Source organism: Leptodactylus fuscus, chromosome 3, assembly GCF_031893055.1.
Source record: "Leptodactylus fuscus isolate aLepFus1 chromosome 3, aLepFus1.hap2, whole genome shotgun sequence".
NCBI classification, from domain to species: Eukaryota; Metazoa; Chordata; class Amphibia; order Anura; family Leptodactylidae; genus Leptodactylus; species Leptodactylus fuscus.
Window position 1 is genome coordinate 87,605,175 of NC_134267.1, and position 20,869 is coordinate 87,626,043.

Consider the following 20,869-nt stretch of genomic DNA (forward strand, 5'->3'; position numbering starts at 1 on the left):
ATGTTGAAAGATGGCAGTTTATGTAAAAAAATGAAAAAAGACCAATTGGCCTCTCACCTGTTGTGGTTGTGAGAATGTGATTGGAGCGGCGTTCTCCCCCAGAATATCAACCGTGGGTATATAACCATGAGGGGAATTTTTCACAGTTAGGCTTTTTTGGCCGGAGCTAAATCAGATTATTATTGATATAGATGTGTGTATAAACAACCCTACTGGATTGCTACTATTACCAGTGAGTTATTTTTTATATTGAGTTCTGTATATTTATGTTTATTCATTTTTAGGATTCATATTTGTATCTTTTAAAGAAATGTGATTTTCTAACTTTTAATGAAGACCTGTATGTTAAAATTGGTTCTTGGTAAAAGCGATCCATGGATGATGGGGACACCATATGTACATGATATGTGGATTTGTAAATAAGTCCTTACTATAAGGGTAAGTTCAGACAAGGTTTTTTGGTCCGGAACCTGAGCCGTCTTTTTGGTCAGGATTTTGAGGTGGATATGGCCTCAAAATCCTGAACAAAAATCTCCATTTGAATTTACCCTTATCACAAATTGAGGAGCACTTTATAGCACAGACTTCCACCTGATCATTGCAGACGTTTATTTTAATTTCTAGCGTAAGGACAGCCGATAGTGTGCTAAATTTATTAAAAACACAAAAAGAAAAAAACAAATTCAAGGGAGACCGCGCTTCCTTTGTATCTTTAGTGAACCGAATCCAATATGTGATATAAGGCAAAAAAGAGAGCTATTTGCTCAATATTGTATATTGCGAGCAGTTTTGGCAGCGTAAACACTTATGACTCATGGTCAACAAAACATACTAGGGTATTGGTAAACCAATATAGGTAAGTGAACGCGCTCACTCGAGTATTAATATAAAAGGTAAATATTTTATTCATAAAAGGATGACGCGTTTCGGGGTTTTTGAAGTATAACAATACAAGCTACCCCTTCATCAGATCTGGAGGCAGGTCAAACAAGGCTCCATGTAGGAAGCAGACACATATTAATACTCGAGTGAGCGCGTTCACTTACCTATATTGGTTTACCAATACCCTAGTAAATTTATTAAAAAGGAATAGCACATGGCCAACCCTTGTATGTCAGTTCACAGGTACTTTATTTATAAATGCGGAAAACAGGACATGAGGCATTGAGCGCCTAGGCCCCATCAACAAAAACACATTATTTCAGAAGAAATCTCCAGAAATTTTATTGCAATTGTGGTTCATTCAGGTTACAAAAGACTTATCTGTTCCCCTATTCCCCCCCCCCCCCCAAAAAAAAAAAAAAAAAAAAGCAAAGACAAAAATGGACTGGAAAGGTATTGCAGATGGCCCTCTAGAAAAATACACCATTTTAAGTCATGAATACATACACAGTTCATTTAGTCTTGCATTTAGAAAACCACAAGCCGTAGGCAATCACCACTAATCCTGAAGTAACACGATGTCAGTGTTGTCATGAACACCTTGCAGAAGCAATTCTCCGTTATAGTTTATGATTTTCCTCTTTTTCGCTGCTTTTAGGGTTCCAACTAGGGCCTCAAATAGATTAGCACATTTGTCGTCATTGAATAACACACCAAACTTTACAATGACTTTTCCATCATCAGCTGCAAAGGAAAAAAAGAAAAACATTTTAATACCCTTTCTCCAGGTTAACAGGGAACCAGTCAAGTTTTTTCCAGCTTAAACTGACCTTTCCTATCTAACCTAACCCATTGTCCCCCACTAAGATTTCTGTTGCTGAAAAGTCATGTAATAAGTTTTTATAACCTTAGACCAGTATATGCAAATTTACTTAGAAATGAAACCCCCACTTTATTTTTTCCCTATTATATCAGAAGGTGTTTGTTGAACAATTTTGTAATATACTTTAATTAACCAGACCTCTTTTTATATCCCTTTCCCACTATTGGCATTTTTGGATTTTAGTTTTTGACTCCCCGCCTTCCAAACCCCATAACCTTTTCATTTTTCCATTCACAGAGCCATATGAGGGATTAATGTTTGTGGAACAAACTGTTCTTCATAATGGTACCATTTATTTATTCTGTACAATATACTGGGAATCTTCCATCTTCTTCAGGAACTGGTTTTCTTCCGGGGGTCAGCTTTAAACTTCTAGGCCTAGGGCAAAGCCGAATGCACATGCCCGCCGGCCACAAGAAAATGGCAGCTTACACAGTATTGTAAGCGGCCATTTTCTTGTGGCCAGCGGGCATACGCAGTCGGGTTTTCCCGAGGCCTAGAAGTTTGAAGCCAACCCCCGGAAGAAGACGTGAAGAACACCAGTTCCTGAAGAAGATGGAGATGGCGCTGGAGAGTTCTCTCACAGCATTGGGGACGCCCCCAGTGCCGTTTCAGGGCTGGGGCCCGCCACGAGTGCTGCGAGAGAACTCATTTGCATACCAGTGAAAAACGAGATTTCTACGGAACGGCGGCGCGGAGAAGACATCTAAAGGTAGGAGACGAATAGCCTTTAAGGCTATTCCTATGTGTTAGGGACAAAAAAATTATATTTTAATGATAGAATCCCTTTAATGCCAGTGATCAGTGCAAGCACTGATTGTGGGCATTAACGCCTTATCTCTGCTGTATAATACAGCAGAGACATGGCAGCTGCCGGGAAGGAGTTAATACAAAACAGTATCTAAAATTCTCCCTAGTGCGTCTGCTGGTAGAATGAAAACTTCAATAAGTTCCATCCTACCATTAAACTCACTCTCAACTACATTTCCTGGACACAGCCATATACATCATTAACACTATACAAACTACAATCTGCCAATCTAGATGACGGACAGAATATCTGATATGGAAAATTTTCATCCAGAACACTTAAAAAAACAAACAAAAATTATCTACAGACAAGATCTATTCAGACGATAAAGACAGGAAACAACACCTGCTAACATTGAGGAATATGTTATTACAACAGGGATATCATCCGTGTTACAAGAATTCCAAGGAGCAGTCTCGGAGTAGAAACAGAAGGACAACAGCAGGGTGCCCTTAGTGATTACATACGACCCTCAAATGAACAGCTTGAGGAAAATTGCTGCTGACCTTCAACCAATATTTCACAGGGACAATAACCTAAATTAAGTATTCCCAGATTTGTTTCTCCTTAACCCATTCCCAACATCTGGTTGTTTAACTATGGCGGTCGCTCGGGAGTCAGGCGGCTACCATAGCTGCCAGGTGTCTGCTGCCTTATACAGCAGACAACCAAATAATGCCCGCAATTGGTGCCTGCACTGATCACAGGCATCAACCCCTCTCGGTCAAAGCTGGCATGTGGGCGCTGCCATTTTGCTGGGGATTGCCAGCACCTGGAGCAAGCTATGCCAGCCGGGAGTGTTATGAAGGCTCCCAGGCCTGTCTTTCATTACTTTCTATTGCAGGCTACTCTATGCATGATAAGCTGAACACCAAGCTGGCTTCATTTTCATGAGACAACCCCTTATACTACAGTACATGAACAGATTTTCCTAGCTTTCATTTTCACGCAGCAGGCGTGTCTTGGGAAACAGGTCTTTGCATTAGATAAGTTATGAACTGCTCATGAGGCAAACAGAAAAAAAAAAAAAAAAGTTCATACTTATCACATAGCCAAAGGATAGTTAAGAAATATCTGCTTGCTGGTTAAACCTGTATAATCGTGCGATCAGTCACAAGCTAGCAAAGTGCCGTGTGGCCACACCATTAGGGGGCATTTATCTGTATTAATGTATATGCTGCTTTATCTAAAAAATCTAAATATCTAACACTGGTCAAAAAAAAAGTATGGTTTAAAAAAATGCAGATGTACAATATTATCCTTAAGCTTATAAAAGATGGTGATGCATTTACTCATTTGTTGACTGATCATGTGGACTTTCAGCATAACAGCACACATAGCAGCAGGGGTGAAGATGCTGCAGCCCCCACCTCTGTGGTCCCATGATGTTTCTGGCAAAACTGAATCGCTACGTGCCCCATCACATTTACGTAAGTGTCCCTCTAAACGTGTCTCTTGATAGCTGACCCATATAAAAGGCCCTACACTTGTAACAGGGCAACAACTTATCTGGGGTAAATATTTAAACTACCATAATAATCTACAACCAAAAAAAAATAATATACTGAACGCCTGTATGGTCTGCACAGACCAGAATCATGAGTAGAATGCAAAAATTTGGGTTACAGAGTTCTCTTTACTGTACAATATATTCTATGTGCATTCTGTATGGAGAGAAACAAGTGGAATCTCTTGTATGGACAAGCCTGTTCATGACTAGACCAAATGTCTTCCCCTGGAATGCTTCAGTCTATAGAGCAATATACATTTCTCCTATTTTAGAACATACACTGGTTGTTGTATCATAGTTTATTTATCTACGTGAAAATAAAAGTTACTCATAGATATGAGGCAATATGGTTGGATACTCCAAGTCTTCCCTCTACTGCTTTATTTTTGGACAAAATCTTTACCCCATGTACTGCAGTGCTGTTCAATGCTTGCTGACCCACCTGCCTCGAGGATCTGAACAGATGTGGAAATATTTTTGGGACTATAAGACGCACTTTTTTCCCCCCAAATCTGGGGGGAAATGAGGGTGCGTCTTATAGTCTGAATGTGGAGCATCGCCATGTTCCTGCCGGTGCTGGCTTCCTGCAGCGACAGGAGCGTGGCAATGCTGCAGGCCCCGAAACCTGTGTCGGCGTCTAAAACCCTTCCCGGCATCTGCCGTTCTATTGCCGGGGGAGAGGTTGATGCCGGGTCTGTAAGAATAATGGCGGCCGCTCTGCTGCAGAGCGGTCGCCATAGCAACCGGGTCTCTGCTATACGCGGAGGCCCAAAGCTAAACTTAACCCCCCTTCCCCCCCCAAAGTGTAGAATGCACCCCCATACCTTTAAAATTGCAGGCCGGCTCCTGTGCAGCGAGGTCGCAGGAGCCGACCTGTTCTGGTGACAGCCGGGAGCCAACTGAAGGCTCCCAGGCCTGTCATAGCTATATTACTATTGCGGTTGGTTTATGACCAGCTGTAATAGTAATGTAAAGAATCTCCCATAGATGGCAATACACTTCTATTGTGGTCTATGGGACTTGCAATCAAATGATTGCAGGTTCAAGCCACCTAGGGGGAAGGGGCAATAAAATAGGGGGGGAAAAAAAGCTTTAAAAAAATAAAATAAATAAAACTTCTAAATCACCTCCTTTCCCTAGAATACATAAAAAAGTAGAAAATTACTGTGAAACACATACACACTAAGAATCCCTGTGTCCGAAAATTCCCGGTCTACTGATATTTTTCAAACCGCCGTGTTTTTTTTTTTTCACCGTTTTGCCTCTGATTTAAATAAAAGGTGACCTAAGGAATAGACATTCCCCAAAATGGTATAACTAAAAAGTACATCTGGTCCCACAAAAAAAAAAAAACGCCCTATGGATCTCCGTACAGCTGCAGGGTCAATGTGGCCTTGCAGCTGTTGCAAAACTACAACTCCCATATATTAAATATTTTACCATTTTTTGCTTCAAAATGTTTTTCCCCCATTTTCCTCCTCTAAAACCTGGGTGCGTCTTATAGTCCGAAAAATACGGTACCAATTGTTATAGGGGCAATATGGTAAGAAGAGGAAATAATATTAAAGCAATTAAAATGACGAGACATGATATTGCGAAATAACACGATGACAATTTCTGGGGCAGTTCAAAAGCAATGTTAGGTTGTGTTCCTTCTAATTCTCCTCTTGTGACACCCTGGAACTGTTTTGGGCCCCCCTTTTTGCCTTTGTGGGCGTGCTGGCCTGGCACAATTCTAGACACCACACTTTCTGCATAACTGTCCTCCCTTTCCTGATATCCAAATAAAAGGAATTTGATGACTTGTTCTTGAAAGTTTAAGAAAATCCCCCTATGGCCAGCAGTTCTGTGTATCACAGGGGAATCTGAGTAAGCTCCAGCACCATATTTTTTGTACCAGGCGCTGGATTTTCTAAGACCTTTGTAAGCCTGCAGGACTTGATCAGACATGAACGTATCATAATCCTGCATAAACACAAGCTTGTTGGTAGGCACGGTGTCTACACAGGCTAGATCTGTCTGAATGGATGCAAGTTATACAAGACCTCTGGCTTGTCATTGTATTTCCCTAGCATCATAATGTTGAGGCACATTACTCTATTGTCTTCCACTCCAATGATAGATAGATAGATTTTAAAAAAAATTGTATAAATATACATGACATCCCTTGTCTAAATGGGGGTAGATTAGATCCCATTGTTTTAAGTTTAAGGGGGCAATCTGGGGGCTCAAATACTACAGAATCCCTTCACTCATAGACCATGAATTTGTAGACATCACCTGTGGTGTTCTCACAAAGTTTGTACAGCTTTATACCATACTTGTCCATTTAAATGTACAAGAGACGCATCTATTGCAATATTTTTGTCAGGGTATACATGTGGGCAAATTTTACATTATAGTGGAAAATGATAGGACAAAGTGAGAATGAGGTGTCATTTATCAGATATAGACCGTGCTAGTGCAGTTAGGGTATCTGCATTATCCTGTTCAGAGCGTGCCAGTGATATACCATATGTGAGTAATCTTACCGGTTACTTACCTGTTACCGCTGAGGCTGTTTATTGGCCTACAAGTCATGTGCAGCGTGGACTTCTGCGTGTCCTGGACTAGATAATACAGATGTGTTAACTGCTTTGGTACAGTCTATATCTGATAAATAAGGCTTCATTCTCCCTTTTAAAGGGCCACTTGTGCTACCCACGTAATGTTTCTTACATGTTGTGTAGCATGACAAATGGGAATAGAGAAGGCATTTAAATAAGTAATTTAGAGAGAATGGGGAGATCACAATTTTTACACACGCTAAATATATATATACTAGCTGCTACCTGCGACTTCGTCTGCAGTTATTGTAGAAGTGTGTAAATGCAATCGCGGGCAAGGTTTTAATAGTGTGTAAAAGGTCTGGGATATGAAAAGTAAGTTGATATGTTGTTTTTGTAGAGAAAGTGTAGAGAATACGTGAGACTTTTTGCATGTAAAATATTTTTTATTTCACCTGGTATACGTCGGTGGTGGAAAGTGTACATATTGTGTTTGGGACAGAGGTATTTCAAGTTAATATAATGCAATGCATTGCAATACTAATGTATTGCAATGCATTGCCTAATTGTGCCAGTGCTATTGCAGGCTATGTAGCATAGCCTGCAGCAGCCTGGACAGAGGCAGCTGAGTGTCAGGCGTGGGAGACCCGGTGGTTGCTATAGTAACCTGCCGGTGGCAGCGTAGCTCGGTGTAGCCGGCGGAGATCAGGAGGAGGATGCCTACGTACAGCGGGGGACAGACCGGAGGCGCGGTACAGGTAAGAGAAGGCGGAGGAGGAGGGAATGTGGCCAACAATGGGGGACATCATGGGGGACATGACGGGGGTTTGAGCAGGCTATGTCGGCCATGCGGCTCGCCGCGGTACAGCTCAGAGAAGGCGGCGGAGGAGGGAATGTGGGCAGCAATGGGGGACATCACGGGGGTTGAGAAGGCTATGTCGGGTGGGCGGCTCGACGCGGTCAGCTCAGAGAAGGTGGCAGAGTAGGGAATGTGGGCAGCAATGGGGGACATCACGGGGGTTAAGCAGGCCATGTGGTTCGTGCGGCTCCCGGGCACCTGCTACAGCGAAAGCGCCGGCATGCGCCGTAATGGAACGGCGTGTGCTGGCAATGGAGCCCAGCCAGTAGAAATGAAGTCAGCGGTGCTATGGCAATAAGTGGCGGCTATGGCGGGCGGTTGGCATAGGAACATCAGCGGCATGGGCCATACTAACAGGGTGAAGTGCGGTGCACGTTAGTGAGAGGTGTTTGGAGGAGGCTAAGTAGATAGACAGGGTACGGAGGGAGATGGGGAAGATTATTATGGAGCATAAGGTGTCGGTCTAGCGTGGTATACAGGCCAGAGGTCCTGGCAATGCAAGAATGGTATGGCCACTTACCAGTGTCGGGCCGGTGGATAGATCATCAACAGCAAACAGCAGGGAGGTGAGAGTGGCGTCGGGGAGTGTTGCGGCCTGGAGCCAGTGGGTCGGGTGTTAATGTGTAAGCTATAGGCGCAAAATGGTGGTGTGCTGGCAACACGTTGGCTATGTGTGTAAGGTGCGCATGCTCCTGTGAAGACAGTGGAGTAGTCTGGTGGGTGGTGCCGCAGATCCTCCTAGTGGTGGGGGGTCGGTAAAAATGGCTGGGCCGGAGAGTGAAACAGGTCAGCTCCTGCAGTATCGTTACGGTTAGTGTGAAAGTGCTGAAGTATATGTGAATGTGATTGTGTGGGGTTAGGGGCTAGGCTGTAGAGCGGAATGTGAAGTTTTAGGGCTTCCTATGGTCCAAAGTGTGTGAGATTGCAGAGATGGTGATGTGAGTTGGCTTTTTGGGTGGGTCCTGGGAAAAACGTATGTGCGTTATTGTGACGAAAAGTAGCCTATTGTGCAATCGGGTGTATTAACTATGTTTGTGGAAAATTTGAGCCAAATCGGTGGAACGGTTTTTCCGTGACTTGAGGAACAAACCTCCGAACATCCAAACACACAAACCCACAAACTTTCACCTTTATAATATTAATAGGATATACACTCACCAGCCACTTTATTAGGTACACCATGCTAGTAACGGGTTGGACCCCCTTTTGCCTTCAGAACTGCCTCACTTCTTCGTGGCATAGATTCAACAAGGTGCTGGAAGCATTCCTCTGAGATTTTGGTCCATATTGACATGATGGCATCACACAGTTGCCGCAGATTTGTCGGCTGCACATCCATGATGAGAATCTCCCGTTCCACCACATCCCAAAGATGCTCTATTGGATTGAGATCTGGTGACTGTGGAGGCCATTGGAGTACAGTGAACTCATTGTCATGTTCAAGAAACCAGTCTGAGATGATTCCAGCTTTATGACATGGCGCATTATCCTGCTGAAAGTAGCCATCAGATGTTGGGTACATTGTGGTCATAAAGGGATGGACATGGTCAGCAACAATACTCAGGTAGGCTTTGGCGTTGCAACGATGCTCAATTGGTACCAAGGGGCCCAAAGAGTGCCAAGAAAATATTCCCCACACCATGACACCACCACCACCAGCCTGAACCGCTGATACAAGGCAGGATGGATCCATGCTTTCATGTTGTTGACGCCAAATTCTGACCCTACCATCCGAATGTCGCAGCAGAAATCGAGACTCATCAGACCAGGCAACGTTTTTCCAATCTTCAATTGTCCAATTTCGATGAGCTTGTGCAAATTGTAGCCTCAGTTTCCTGTTCTTAGCTGAAAGGAGTGGCACCCGGTGTGGTCTTCTGCTGCTGTAGCCCATCTGCCTCAAAGTTCGACGTACTGTGCGTTCAGAGATGCTCTTCTGGCTACCTTGGTTGTAACGGGTGGCTATTTGAGTCACTGTTGCCTTTCTATCAGCTCGAACCAGTCTGGCCATTCTCCTCTGACCTCTGGCATCAACAACGCATTTCCGCCCACAGAACTGCCGCTCACTGGATGTTTTTTCTTTTTCGGACCATTCTCTGTAAACCCTAGAGATGGTTGTGCGTGAAAATCCCAGTAGATCAGCAGTTTCTGAAATACTCAGACCAGCCCTTCTGGCACCAACAACCATGCCACGTTCAAAGGCACTCAAATCACCTTTCTTCCCCATACTGATGCTCGGTTTGAACTGCAGGAGATTGTCTTGACCATGTCTACATGCCGAAATGCACTGAGTTGCCGCCATGTGATTGGCTGATTAGAAATTAAGTGTTAACGAGCAGTTGGACAGGTGTACCTAATAAAGTGGCCGGTGAGTGTATATATATTTATATATATATTTATGCACACACATACATATATTATTATACACACACATGTATATATTATACACACACATTTACATAAACATGTTTGTTTAACATTTTTATTTTTTTGTTTTAGCCATTCCAGGGGGCTTAAACAAGCAAGCAATACTACACTTTTGTAGTCCATGGTAAAATGGCTAGGTTTCCATTAAATCCTGTCTGAAGCAGGGTTCAACACAAACCTTGTACTAACACATCTGGCTGCAGGGTTCCAGAAATGGGAAAGTGATAGTAACCTCTCAGACACTGGGTCACATCTAACCACAGCATTTCAGAGGCGACTTATCCAGGATCAGAGTTGGCTCCAGTTACAGACAATGCCAGCAAGTCCCTGCTCTGTAAAGCACAATAGGCTATCAATATTGGGTTTTATGTAACAAGGGATCACTGTAAATACCAAATATCTATAACAATCTCATCCAGTGTTTACCTTTTGTGCCAAGACGACGAATCTCCTCCACAAGAAGACCAACTTCATGATCAACATTCATTGTAATGAGCCTAAAACAACACAATTCAGATACTTGATACAATATTCAAACATCAGTTACCCATCATTGTACCCGAGATATCAATTCTTACAATAACTCTGCAGCTCTGTGATACAAGATTTTATTCCTATAAAGTCAAAGGGAACAGTTCGGATCAGGAATACTCGACTGGCAGACTGCAATCTGGGTCACCAGCTGTCCATACCCCTACCTCCATGCCCTTTCATTATGACTGCGGTAAGGAGAAACAGCCCCTAACCATTGTCCCCCTAAGCCCAGGTTCACACGGGAGTTTTTTGGACCGGATTTTGATGCGGTGAATGGGCCTGGTTGGGAGAGAGTGTTGTGAGGCGGATGTCCATGGCTGAATCAGCTGTGGATTCCGCCTCAAGAAAGGCATGTTGCTTTTTTTTTTTTTTTTTTTGTTCCCACTTGCAGAAAAAGGAACCCATTGAATTCAATGGGAGGCGGTTTTTGTGACGGATTTTGACGCGGATTCCGTGTCAAAATCTGGACCAAAAAACCCCGTGTGAACCCGACCTAAGTCCTGATACATTACAATAGCAGCAGAAGGGATCAGAAATCATCCCGGCTGCCTACACTGGGTGTAGTGCTAGTGTTCAGGTAGCACAAGCACAGACTTCCCACTGTCAATGTGAACATAGAGCTAGTTAAAAATGGATCCTCCAGCTGTTTTTCAGTACTAACGCTTACTTTTCCAGCCTTTTATTGAGGTTGTACTATGTGGTGTACCCACCACACCGTATAATACCACATTAGTATCTCCACACACAGCATATCACTTCAAAGTTTTTTGTGTCCACCTGTATTCATATATGAAAAGTTGTTTTATAATCATAAAGGTATGCTTGAACTATGAAATATCTTTTTTTCATTTTTCCGTGCACATTCAGGTACTGTTCAGCTCGGCCCTGATGGCTGACCACAGTCAGTGTACCTTTACTAAAAGTAGTTGAGTACAACTGCTTTATATAATACTGTTTGTCTACGACAGTATTTCTAGACCTTTTCAGATTTGGGGCACCCCTACCAAATACAGTTTACCAAACACAAAAAAAAACTAGAATTATGACTGGTGGCACAGTGCCTCTGTGGTTAGCACAGCAGCCTTGCAGCGCTGGAGTCCTGTGTTTGAATCCAACCAAGGACCACATCTGCAAGGAGTTTGTATGTTCTCCCCATGTTTACGTCGGTTTCCTCCCACACTCCAAAGACATACTGATAGGGGGAAAAAAAAATATAGTTTTGATGTGTGTGTTTTTAGTGCAGTTTTAGAAATTAAAGCCAGAACCATATCAAAACTGCATGCATTTTTCTGTTCCCAACTGCACCATGGTAATACACCATCTTTTACTGTTCACCCAGCACATACAAAAATTCACCTTTTAACGTCACCAAGCTCTATTAGCAGCCCTACATACTATCATGCTCCCTAGTGGCCCCCTAAATGTTCCCCACCTAATAATGCTCCCATCTGGCCCACAACCACCTAGTAATGCTCCGCAGAATACACCTCAATATTAGCATGAAATACGGCTGTGTGAACAGGTCCTTAGGACTAATCAAAGAAATTTCCAGCACTCAAAAAGTATGCTTCCAAGAGTGAATATTTATTTTGACAAAAACGTTTCGGTCTAGAAGACCTTCGTCAGTTTGTCGGTAGGAGATATGAGTAGTAGGAAGCCAAATGTAGCCATGTGGGAATTCAGAGATGAAGATGTCTGAATCTCTGAATTCCCATATGGCTACATTTGGCTTCCTACCACTCATATCTCCTACCGACAAACTGACGAAGGTCTTCTAGACCGAAACGTTTTTGTCAAAATAAATATTCACTCTTGGAAGCATACTTTTTGAGTGCTGGAAATTTCTTTGATTATATCGATATGGCGGTGAGAGGCCATTTCCAGGCACCAGCATAACACCGAGTGACGGTTCATTATCAGTAAGGTCCTTAGGACTACCACTTCAGCATGTGCTAGTGACAGCTTTTACAATCAGGTAGAATTGGTTTTGGCCTGTTAGGAAATAAGAACAAAGTAGTCAGCGGCACTACTGCAACAGCGCTCGTATTCACAATCTTGTGTCAGTATTGGCAAATCTTCCAGCTGTAACAGCCAAAAAACCATGGAATAAATAAAATCCCAGGGTGGTGCTCACTGTGAAAAAACCTAGACAGGCAGTGACATATGTGAAATGTAGAAAACAGGGCACTCACCCGCCACGGGATACATAAAACATTCGTTTTTATTTCATCCTCTTTAAAAAAAAAAGGGTCAAACCTTGACCATCGGGGTACAGAAGACGGAATGATGCAAAGAAACAAACAGCGACGATCGTTTCGTGCTTAGTGCACTTCGTCAGGCTTCTTTCAACTGCTAGCAACATCATTGATTTATCCAGATGGAACAGGTCAACACGCCTACTTTTGACCTTACTACACCCAAGTTCAGATAATTACATTCATCAGTTAAAAACAAGTTAAAATACATAATCGATGTAATGTTGATAACATGTAATACATCATACATTATTAGCCTCAGTTTGTGACATTTTTCTCTATAGAGCGTAATTCTTTTATTAAATGTGCACCAATTGGCGCTACCCCTAATTCACCTTCCGCCACCAGCACATCTATATAACGGATATATAAAAGGGAACTACATTGCTATTCCTATACTGAGACTGTAACATTTGTCATGATCCCTGATTATCAATCTATTAGAGACGGACCCAGACAGGAACTATATACATAAACTATATATGCAGTTTATGTATATAGTTCCTGTCTGGGTCCGTCTCTAATAGATTGATAATCAGGGATCATGACAAATGTTACAGTCTCAGTATAGGAATAGCAATGTAGTTCCCTTTTATAGATCCGTTATATAGATGTGCTGGTGGCGGAAGGTGAATTAGGGGTAGCGCCAATTGGTGCACATTTAATAAAAGAATTACGCTCTATAGAGAAAAATGTCACAAACTGAGGCTAATAATGTATGATGTATTACATGTTATCAACATTACATCGATTATGTATTTTAACTTGTTTTTAACTGATGAATGTAATTATCTGAACTTGGGTGTAGTAAGGTCAAAAGTAGGCGTGTTGACCTGTTCCATCTGGATAAATCAATGATGTTGCTAGCAGTTGAAAGAAGCCTGACGAAGTGCACTAAGCACGAAACGATCGTCGCTGTTTGTTTCTTTGAATCATTCCGTCTTCTGTACCCCGATGGTCAAGGTTTGACCCTTTTTTTAAAGAGGATGAAATAAAAACGAATGTTTTATGTATCCCGTGGCGGGTGAGTGCCCTGTTTTCTACATTTCACATCTGTTAGGAAATAAGATTACATATTAATTTGTCACATTTTCTGGTATTCAGTTAGCTTGTCTGCACGGGCTACTCTTGACTAAACAACACACCTCTCCTTCTCTGAGCAACACATATAGAAAGCAGGAAGCCGTCTTTACGGAACTTTTCAAGTGACCAAGAGAAACAGTTGCTTCCGCCCACTTCTTCCTGCTGACAGTTGCATTACATTGGAAGAGTACACAGTGTGTGACTTATATATGGACACACGTCTTCATGGACCTTCACAACATGTAGAGTGTCTATTTTACTGAAGCATGACATGCCTTGACACAGATTGTGGCCTGATATTTATTAATAATTTCTCTATTACACCTCAATGCCATCTGCAGATAATACGCTTATGTTAACACTACATAGCCTGACACCAAGTACTGACAGGTCAGGAGCCAGGCTGTAAAGAGAAGGGGTAGGCATTGTATATTTATTTCCCCTAATAGCAATAATTGTTTTGTAATAAGAAATATATCATAGCCGTTTGAAAGGGAGTCTGCCAGCAGTAAATTGGTTATAAACCTAATCCCAATGATTTGCAGAGAAGATTCAATAATCTCCAAATCTGCCTGTTATTCAGCTTTGGAGCCCCATGTAAATCACTAGTTTAATCATATGCAAAGGAAAAGGGAAGTGTGTTGGGTTTGCCAGTCCCAGCCTCAGCTCTAGATTCCCAGGTAAGCACGTTTCCCCTCATTTGCATTGACTTGCATGAAAATGGGGCTCCTAAACTGAATAACACATGGTGATTTTGCAGTTTCCAAAAATCCTTTAGGCTAAGGCCCCATGGGACGTCCCACAGCAATAAGGCGCAGCGGTGAAAAACCGCAGCAGCAACGCATTGCGGTTCATCCTGCAGTGCTTTAAACAGAAAGTTCACTGAGTTTTCCTCCACAGACTTTCTGTTTCAATTACATCTATGGTAAAACCGCTGGCATTTCCGTAGATATAATTGACATCTTGCAATTTCCACACCGTGGTTTTTTTCTGCAAGGTGGGCATGGAATCTGCTTGAATCCTATCTTCTTTGCCTGTACTGTAAAACACTGCGTTTTTCCCACAGCGTTTCCACCACGGGTAAATCGCTGCACTTTTGGCTTGTGGGGCCCCGGTCTTACAAGGTACTGGGATTAAGTTTATTTATCACGACAGACTCACCTTTAGAGCATACTTGCTGTTTCATTTAAAGGGAGTCTGTCATGTCTAAAATGCCTCCCAAATAGCAAAATAGTGCTGCATAGGGCCTTAAAGAAGACCTTTCACATCCTCTGGCACCTGTAGTACTATATACTGCTAGAAAGCTGTCTCCTCAGACGCCAGTCTATAATTGGGGACCTAGAGGAAGTGATTAAAAATAACATTATACATACAGAAATATTAAAAATAACACCTACTCACCTTTCCTGAGCATCCTCGCTCCGTCTGACTCTTCAGCATCTTCTCCTGTGATTGGGCCTCATCAGTCACTTGGCATGCAATGATGTCATTAACCTAGAACGCCCCACTTGACTGCTGGGGCCCCAGCAGTGACCCCAGGGTCATGTGACCTCAATCACAGGTTGGAAGAGCCCTGAACAGGATGCTGGGGATCCTCGGAAGGCCAGGAGAAGTGAGTATAAGTGTTTGTTCTTTTTGCTCACCATCCCTGTGCAGACTATGTGTATATAAGTGGGGGAACCAGGCACGTTGCTGTGGGATCCCGGCCATCTCCAGCTATATATCAGCTTGTCTCGGGATGCTTAGTGAACAACTTTTTTTTAATATACTTTATTAGCCTAACTTCCTTTTTATTATGAAATAGTCTGTAACATTCTTCTTAACAACCCTCTAGCTGAGCTTTTACTAGGGAAAGACTGTACTTAATATGAAGCTGTTCATTCTACGGACAAAATCACATTCCCAACAGTTTTTACCTAGTGATATCTCTAATTCTTTTATAGCTAGTACATTCTAACTAGTAGCTGAAAATATCAGCTTTCTTGTTATACCAAAACCATTTTTCTAGGTGGAGATACAGCTATTTGAGGTGACTATCCCTCCTTTGGTAAATGTTTCAGCTCTACATGCTGCATTGTACAGACTCTCCCTGACAATGCTTAGTTGGACCATTGCTAATGGGAACCTTACAGACGGTTTTCTATTAAAAGGAAGTTTGATAGGTTAATAAAGTATATTCTCTGTCCCCCTCGTCACAGTAGCAAAAAAATAATAATAATCTGAGCTACACAAGTGCCAGTATGGTAGATGTGACCAAGGTGTTAATGGAATAAATCCATTGCAGTCTCAGGACTTACTATAACGTCTAAGCAGCAGGACCACTGACTTGGAGTTGTGTCTGGTTCAGACCTTTCCTTTACCCCCAATATACAATCACTCGCACGTTCATGTCACCTCCACCTCAAAAACATCTCCAGAATACGCCCTTTCCTTACCAGAGATACATTAAAGACACTTATTGTTGCCCTGATTCACTCTTCCCTCCACTATCTATTCTGAATGCAGCGACCAGGCTCATCTATCAGTCTAGACGCTACAGCAACACCTCCGGTCTGTGCCAGTCGTTACATTGGCTGCCTAATTACAGAATACAATATAAACTTATCACCCTCATCCACAATGCTCTCCATAATTCTGCACCTCCCTACATTTCCTCCCTCATCTCTGTCTACCGCCCAACCCATGCTCTCAGTTCACTCAATGCCCTAACACTTACATCCTCTATTATCAGAACCTCCCACGCCCGTATACAAGACTTCTCCCGAGCTGCACCACTTCTCTGGAATGCTCTACCCCGGACAATCAGATTAACTCCCAATTTCTACAGTTTCAAACACAAACTAAAGACACATCTTTTCAGACAGGCCTATCACAATGTCTAACGTAAACCCTTAACCTTCCTCTGTCCCCGCTCCTACATGATATGATGTCATCTCATGCTAACTTTAAGTTTGTGTAATGACAGTCACCTCTATTACAAAATTATCTGACCACTGTATAAGCAATGCTACCTCCGATGCTGGCCCTGCTACCTCTTTTTGTCTCCTCCTCAAAAGAAAACAAAACAGATGTTCTTTTTTTTTTTTTTAGCATCACCTAGCAATGCGTCTCTGAAAAATGGACGTATATGGATGACATCCGTATCCTGTTTTTTTCCCCCCTCACCAAGGGAGGTGTGACAGGCTCCATTCATTATCATGTGTCCGGGTGCGGTCTGATTTCTTGAAAGATCTCACATATACAGAAAAGTCACAAGTGTGAAAAGGACCTAAACATCAGAGGAAAGTTTTTTCTGAGCAACGGAGCAAACTTTCATAGGTCAGAGCTGATTCTTAGTACAACTTCAATAACAATTCTCAGAGGTCAGATTTAAGGATTTATTACATCTATGGACACATAAAAGAAATGAAAAATATACATAAAAAAAAAAAAACTAAAAGCCTCAATACATGATGCAATGGAACTTTTATTTTTTGATATTTTAATGGCGTCAAAACCTGGTCTGAACTTTGTACTTAAAGGTTTTTAGTTAAGATTAATTTTCTGCAGCCATTCACACTCGCGCGATAGTTCCACGACTAGCCCTGATGATACAGATTCTCTAAACGTGACATCATGTGCGAATGGGAAGACAAAGGGCACCATATATGGCGCTAGCGCTGCCCGGGAGGCTCTGTGCCCATCTGTACGTGCCCCCTGACGGCCACTTACCTACTCAGCTAGCTCCGGTGATCGGTGACGGGGGACTGCGGCAGGGACTGCTCACACCGGCTCCGGATCACTACACGGAAAGAGGAAGAGGCGCTTTGTGTAGGATGGAGTTAATGTTAGCAGCACCGGGGGCCGCCCATAGGAGCGGGGAGAAGCCTATTGAATGAAAGCCGGGAGGAAATGGGGAGGAGGCTGCGTGCCAGCATTATTATGTGTTAGGCCAGGTAACCCCCGTGACATGCGCCGGTACACAGCGCTCCGGGCCGGTCCAGGCGCACTGTATCACGTGACCCCTCCGGTCATTGCGCCCGCTTTCCTCGGACAAGCTGTGGAGAGAGAGGCGCGTGCCGCCGGAGTTGCTCCAGGCAGGTTTGTTGAAGTGTGAGTCACGTGGTGCGCACTAGTCACATGACCCCTTTGCGCTTTCTTCCTACACAGTGCAGGACTGGATAAGATGGAGCGCTATATGGGGACTGTACTGCCTGTTACCGGCTGGGGAGGTGCGAGGGGACCTGACGGACTAGTGGTGTGGAGGGGATATACTGCTGCACTGGATGCAGCGCAACTACCACAAGAGTACAATGGGCTTCTGTGGTACAAGGTTATGTTCACACCTGTAATCGCCTCTGTTCAGAGTCTGCCAAAAATCCAAAGAAATTGACGGGCACCATGACAGCAAATAGGTCTAGTGACCTACCGCAATGAAACAAGGGACCAGGACATAGTCCAGCAGGAAATAGGCAGTGCCTGTCCTGGAGCACAGGGGTCGGGGTATCAGTAGTTTTCATTTATGTCATACCAATTGTGGGGTCACAGGTGAGGATTCCGGTGTGGTGAGGTTATTATACCAATTGTGGGGTCACAGATTAGGATTCTGGTGTATTGAGGTTAACATGCTGATCGTGGGGTCACAGATTAGGATTCTGGTGTAGTGAGGTTAACATGCTGATTGTGGAGTCACGGTGAGGATTCTGGTGTAATGAGGTCGATCTGCTGATCGTGGTGTCTTGGCTGTTGGAAACCTGCAACTCTAATAGTGAAGATCTATCCAATATAATAAAAGAGTTAAATAGAACCTTTTACCACCTGCACCAACTCATTGCATTGTCCAATAGATGGCATTCCACTGATACTGGCACACTGTTCCCGAGCAATCGTATGCTAGTTTCTGCACAATTATGCTCTCTATTGTCATGTGGGCAGTCCTGGGCTACCACATAAAGACACTTAGAGTCACGGAGAAAAATGGTGAGGAATTTGGTTTGGAATTTCAGCGCTGAAAAAAAAAGCCTCCCATTGACTTCAATGGGTTTAGGAACCCATTGAAGTAAATGGGAGGCTTTTTTTTCAGTGTTGAATTCCACACCAAATTCTTCACCGTTTTCCTCCACGTGAATGGACCCTTAAACTAACACCCGATTGCTTGAAGAAAAATTCCAACTGGAATTAGTGGAGCAGTACCTGTAGAAGGATGCAAAGAGTTAGAGTTGGTGGTGAGAGCTAAAAAGGCTTTTTCATGAATACAAATTGAACTCTAAGGGGTTATTCACAAGACCATGTTCTGTCCGCATAAAGCATGCTCTGTGTGCCATTCGTAGTTGCCAGACTGTCCAGGGTTCTGTGAAAGGAACAGCTGGGTCGATACTTTGCTGATCTGACACAAGTATAGTACAGTAGCAATCCAGCTGTTCAGTGAGTTTCATTCACACAGCCATAGTCAGTCTGGAGAATATGGATAGAACATGGTTGTGTGAATAGCCCCTAAGTTGGTAATACACATTAGATACATATGGCTAAATCCTTACTCTGTCTGATGTGATGATTCCCTTTCCTTATTCATAAAATTATACTGATTTCAGTGGGAGCCGTCTTTTTGGTCATGGTTTTGAGGCGGATACGGCCTCAAAACCCTGACCAAAAAACTCAGTGTGAACTTACCCTAAGACTTTCCAAAGTGAATTAACTGATCACCTCTTGGATCTGTTTAACTCTTTCCTCACAGGCTCACTGATTCCCTCCCTCCATGTTATATTGCCACACTTCTTTGGTCCCCAAGCTGGGTAAGAATCTGCAGGACTGTACCAACTACCACTACACCACTGATCTAAAACTCTTCACCAAAATCCTGGCTAAGGCTAAAGCCCCACATTGCGGAAATGCAACTTTTTTTGTTGCTGTTTTTTTAGCCAAAGAAGGAGTGGATTGAGCAAAATGTAGAAGTATAAGAACTTCCTATATATTTCCCATTCCTTTTGTAACCATTCTTGGCTTTGGTTTAAAAAAAACGCAACAAAATCTGCAACAAAAAAAAGCTGCATTTCCGCAATGTGGGGCTTCAGCCTAATAGAGTGAATGTTTGGCTCCCTTCACTTGTCAACAAGGACCAAGTGGGATTCGTCCCCTGCAGTTGGTGGAGTGACAACAACAGAAGGACTGTGGATTTGTGTTATGATGGTTACACTAGAGCATTTTGGGTTCTCAGGGGCATTTATGGTAATCTTGGCTCTCTATTCTCAACCCACAGCGGTGGTCGCCCTTCTTCACTCCTCTTCACCTCCCCTTCCCAATCATATTGGGACGAAACAGGCCAGAGTTTCTGGAGGGAGGTCGTGATTTTGACGGATGCTCTTTTCACTGAGGGAGTTCCATTGAATGCTCTTGCGTACCTCCTGAACTTCCCTCCCAGATACCTGGGTAAAGAGATATTTAGGTTGTTCCTTTATTTGTAAATGGCTACTAAGACTCTTGGAGGTCTACCGCCTTCGGCCCCTCAACTCCTTGCAGGGATGAAAGATATCCATAGTTATGAATTCCTAACTGTGAGCCTCCATAACAGTGTGGATACATTCCAGACTATCTGGACCCCTTGGAACACATACTGTATCTTAAATGGCTTCTAACCATTTTTTCTAGCTAACACTGTACTACACTTTTTTCCTCCACTTATACAGTCCTATGAAAAAGTTTGGGCACCCCTATTAATCTTAATCATTTTTAGTTCTAAATATTTTGGTGTTTGCAACAGCCATTTCAGTTTGATATATCTAATAACTGATGGACACAGTAATATTTCAGGATTGAAATGAGGTTTATTGTACTAACAGAAAATGTGCAATATACATTAAACCAAAATTTGACCGGTGCAAAAGTATGGGCACCTCAACAGAAAAGTGACATTAATATTTAGTAGATCCTCCTTTTGCAAAGATAACAGCCTCTAGTCGCTTCCTGTAGCTTTTAATCAGTTCCTGGATCCTGGATAAAGGTATTTTGGACAAACAATTCAAGTTCAGTTAAGTTAGATGGTCGCTGAGCATGGACAGCCCGCTTCAAATCATCCCACAGATGTTCAATGATATTCAGGTCTGGGG

General features: G+C 42.9%; 1 protein-coding gene across 1 annotated transcript; it reads right to left on the reverse strand.

Moving 5' to 3' along the window:
* Positions 1–1,296: 1,296 nt before the first annotated feature.
* ABRACL (ABRA C-terminal like) lies at positions 1,297–17,714 on the reverse strand. The gene is made up of 3 exons (XM_075267898.1): positions 17,499–17,714; positions 10,342–10,412; positions 1,297–1,626 (listed from the first exon to the last, which is right to left on the reverse strand). The coding sequence occupies exons 2-3, from the start codon at positions 10,400–10,402 to the stop codon at positions 1,442–1,444; spliced, it is 246 nt and encodes an 81-aa protein (XP_075123999.1). The 5' UTR covers positions 10,403–10,412; positions 17,499–17,714; the 3' UTR covers positions 1,297–1,441.
* Positions 17,715–20,869: the final 3,155 nt, after the last annotated feature.